The sequence below is a fragment of the Sinocyclocheilus rhinocerous genome, unplaced genomic scaffold (assembly GCF_001515625.1).
Source record: "Sinocyclocheilus rhinocerous isolate Xijiao unplaced genomic scaffold, SAMN03320098_v1.1 scaffold499, whole genome shotgun sequence".
In the NCBI taxonomy this organism is placed as follows: Eukaryota; Metazoa; Chordata; class Actinopteri; order Cypriniformes; family Cyprinidae; genus Sinocyclocheilus; species Sinocyclocheilus rhinocerous.
The window spans coordinates 75,812-79,848 of record NW_015637156.1 but is presented as its reverse complement, the minus strand read 5'-3'; the positions used below and the strand labels follow the sequence as shown (position 1 = coordinate 79,848).

Below are 4,037 nucleotides of genomic sequence, written 5' to 3'. Positions count from 1 at the left end.
ATATATAATTAAAACTATATTTTCTATTTAATAGAAAATAATTAATAATTTATTAATTAATATCGTTTAATTTCAGTGTTAAAATTTAGTTGCAATGTTGAAAGTTGAGTATGACTGCTGAACGAATGTTTTGCCATCCTAAACTTACATATTAGATTTTTGGTTTATTGTTTTCTTCTACTTTGTGTACTAATCTGACGAAATAATACCGGTACCTCTTGAAAAAATGGGCCGTATGCAGTATGTACTGTGTGTAGTATCAAAGTCCCTCTTTGGTAGTATGCAGTTGGCGTCGTTGGCGCCTTTTTTGGTCTTACCGCTAGAGGCGCTGTGGAGTCTGCACAGTCATTCTGGGTAGCGATTTAGCGAAGGGAAGGTTAATTATTAGCATGTAAAAATGGCTACACAAGCGCTAGGCTCTGCTGCTGGATTTACGACGAGTCAAGCCGGTTGTAGCTCTTCATTGAGCCGAAGGATGGACGGTGGGCCGTGCTGTAAATTCTGGGAAAGCCCGGAAATAATCTCTCAGTTGGAGACAGTTCGCAGTTGGATTGGAAAGCATTATAAAAAGGTTAGCGAGCTAAATAGCCGGGGACCCCACATATGATGTGGTTCCCTGAAGCCTTTTTTAAAATTATTTCTTTACAGAGAGCTCTGTTTGCCTTGCTATTTTTGTGGTTTTGTGATTCTTATTATCGCTTCAAACTGCAAAAGTCTCTTTTATGTGGTGGTATTTTGTCTGTTTGCCTCGTATAATGTAGAAATTAACAGCTAACTCCACAGAATACGGTCTCAACCTAATTGACTGGACAGAAGCGACAACCTTCGTTCTGTGTTCGTTTTAGCGGTAACGTTAAAGTTATGTTTATATAAAACTCCACCTTTTGAGTCAGTATAAAATAAAAGACTCATTTGTAGTTTCCATATGAGGCGGTGTAAGTAAATGTTTGTTAGCAGCATGCTAGCAGCTTTAAGTTTGCAGAAACAGGTTTGTGGTCAAAGGTGTTTGTTTACACGACCTGATTGACACACCCCCTTCTCAGTGCCATGCCATCCCTGTCCACTACCCACTGTGTAGGTAACACATACCTTGGTGCATCTAAAGTCTTAAACTGTTTGAATGTGAAAACCATTCAATAGTACCAGTACTGTATATAGCAAAAGCTATTGTAGTGAAAGCTATTAAACACTCAAAGGGTATAGGCCTCTTTGCAATTTGTTGTGCAATTTAAATTTTACATTTTTTTTTCTCCCTCTTAAGTATGTACAGACTGATGCTCCCTCCAGCAAGTCTCTGTCTGGGCTGGTCATCCAACTGCTGCAGTTTCAGGAAACTTCATTTGGCCGTCGAGCAAATAACCCAAACTTTACAAAACTCCCAGTGAGTTGCTGCTTTTCCACTTCTTTCTCTGGCAAACCATGCGTAATCACCTCTATTCTTGTAGATTTAAGTACATATATTTCCATTTCTTGCCTTTTTGATGGAGTCAAGGAGATAGTTATCACCACAACACCCAGATCAGTCATAGCATGAAACCTAGTTTTGCAGAGTTATGAGTGATCAGTTGTTTGATCCTTGTTTCTTTGTCCACAGGCAAAGTGTTTTCAGGACCTAAGGCCAGGCGGTGCTCTCTGCCATATTCTGGGATCAGTGTACAAGTTCAAGACAGAACAAGGATGGTTAGTATTAATGCTAAATAATGCTGCATGCCTTTTTTTTTCACCTATCATTAATTGGTTGTGTAAGTTTTGAGTTTGTCTGTCAAATTTATATATACGTTACCATTAAAAGTTTGGGGTTGTTAAGGCTGCATTTACACTAGCACAAAAAAAATCAGATTTTTTGCTCACATCTGACACGGATCAGAATTTGTTGCACGTGTAAACACAAAAATCCACATGAGATCTGCTTTTTGTCGCATCTGATATGGGCCACTTCCAAATAGGGTTGTAACGGTATGAGAATGGCAGGGGGCGGTGGATATTTGTGGCGGTCAATGTGGATATTGTGGATGAGTTCTTCTGTGTCATCACGTTCTATTAGTTCTACAGCTTCAGTTTCGGAACTTTCACGCAACATACAGCTGTTCCCTTTCAAACAGTGTCGCGTTCCGAACATTGTTTAAGCGGCATACACCGGTATTGCGGTATTTTAAAAATTCATATCATAACAAAAATAAACACCGGTATTCGGTATGAAGCGGTATACCGCCCAGCACTAGGAACAACGTTTTATTGGTGGTTGCAGCTGGCAGGCAGCAGCATTTATTAGTGCAAACAAAATGAAGGGCATTTTCCATCCTTTTCCAATGAGCTACTGTCATCGATGACAGACTACCTAATTTGAAGTGTAAATCTATTGTCATAAGGTGGCAGCAGCAGCTGTGTGTTCGACAGTGTGAGCAGACCGATCGGTGTGTGACGTCAAAATACCGCGAGAGTGACCCCTTATTTACACATTATGGCTCCGACGCGGCCACTCTAGTCAATGCTTGTGTTTACACCAGCAGCGCCGTGGCACGTTTCAGAAGCAGCTCTCCACGCCGATTCACTAAAGATATGCGCCTCTCCTATTTTTGAAGGTAAGAGTGTGTGCTCGAATATGTTGTAGAACCGCTCTCACAATACTTTGATGTCATACACCGATCAGTCTGCGCAGCGCTGCTTCAAGTCGAACACACCTATTGGGTTTGTAGTGTTGTTGTTGTTGTGTGCGCTAGGGAACGTATATCCACCTTACGTCATCATGTCACTATATCATTGATATCGCGATATGACACTTTTTTTTTTTTATCATGTAAAAATTTATACCGGTATTATCGTGGACGGTATGATATGGCACACCCCTAGTAACAATGACTCTTAAAAGAACAAGAACAAGTTATTTGCGTGAACAAATCCTTTATTACACCAAACTTGAAACCATTTTAATGAAAGTATTGAAGTCTCTCTTCTGGAAAATAAATAAATAAAAATAAATAAATAAATAAACCTGTACACCTTATGTATATCTATATCACACTTTAGCATTTTAATTAATGTTTTAAAATGTTATCAAATGAAAACGTACAACTTTTATTTTTGGCAAAGTTAAAACATGGACAAATATGATATTCCTTAAACAATGTTTAAATAAATTATTTTATTACAAAGAATATTATTAATGTTGTTATTGTAACTTTGAAGTACATTGTACAATGCTAATATATTTCTGTCATAATTTCAAATTAAATCGAACGTTTATTTTGACTGGTTGTAGTGGACCTTTTGAGTTTCAGAGTGTATTTGACAATGGTTTTTCTCAAATAAAACTAGGAAATGTTTATTTACGTTTTCTCTCAGAGCAGGGGCCTGTACCATGATGGTAGATGAACAAATTCAGAGTTACAGGATTAGTTTCGAGTTGACAAAACCAAACCACTCCAATCCGGCTTTGTTGGTACCATGATGCTGATCATCAACTTTCTTTGTCAACTCAGGCTTTGATCCCGAGTTTGTGGAGCACGTGCACATGAATGTGTGACATCACTGGCGAACAGCCAATCACGAACTTTGGTTAAAGGTTAAAGGGCTAGCTAAAGGTTAAGAGATTGAAGAATATGATGAATTTAAATGCATTTACAATGAAAAAAGTACTTGTTCATGAAAGAGGACAAATAAAAGAAATAATCTTGCTCCGTCACAAGTGAAACTTGTTAAAGGGGTCATATGATGCAATTTCATTTTTTCCTTTCTCTTTGGAGTGTTACAAGCTCTTGGTGCATAAAGAAGATCTGTAAAGTTGCAAAGACTAAAGTCTCAAATCCAAAGAGATATTCTTTATAAAAGTTAAGAGTCAGCCACACCCCCCTAAAACGGCTCGTTCGAACACGCCCCCACATATCTACCTAACTGTGTGGGAAGATTTGCATAACGCCACACAAATGTTCACGCAAAGAAAGAAGGAGTAACTTTTATTCTCGCTGTAATATTGAAAAGTGAAAAGTGAAAAAGTGAAAAGTGACGTGACATGTGGCCAAGTATGGTGACCCATACTC

General features: G+C 38.4%; 1 protein-coding gene across 1 annotated transcript in view; it reads left to right on the top strand.

Annotated features, from left to right (window-relative positions):
- Nucleotides 1-341: 341 nt before the first annotated feature.
- The window catches only part of LOC107748646 (SWI/SNF complex subunit SMARCC1-like), a 17,187-nt gene continuing 13,491 nt past the window's right edge, over nucleotides 342-4,037 (top strand). The window contains exons 1-3 of the mRNA XM_016563537.1: nucleotides 342-571; nucleotides 1,262-1,381; nucleotides 1,595-1,680. Coding sequence (XP_016419023.1) covers nucleotides 398-571; nucleotides 1,262-1,381; nucleotides 1,595-1,680 — 380 coding nt within the window. The 5' untranslated portion in view covers nucleotides 342-397. The remainder of the gene's footprint in view (nucleotides 572-1,261; nucleotides 1,382-1,594; nucleotides 1,681-4,037) is intronic.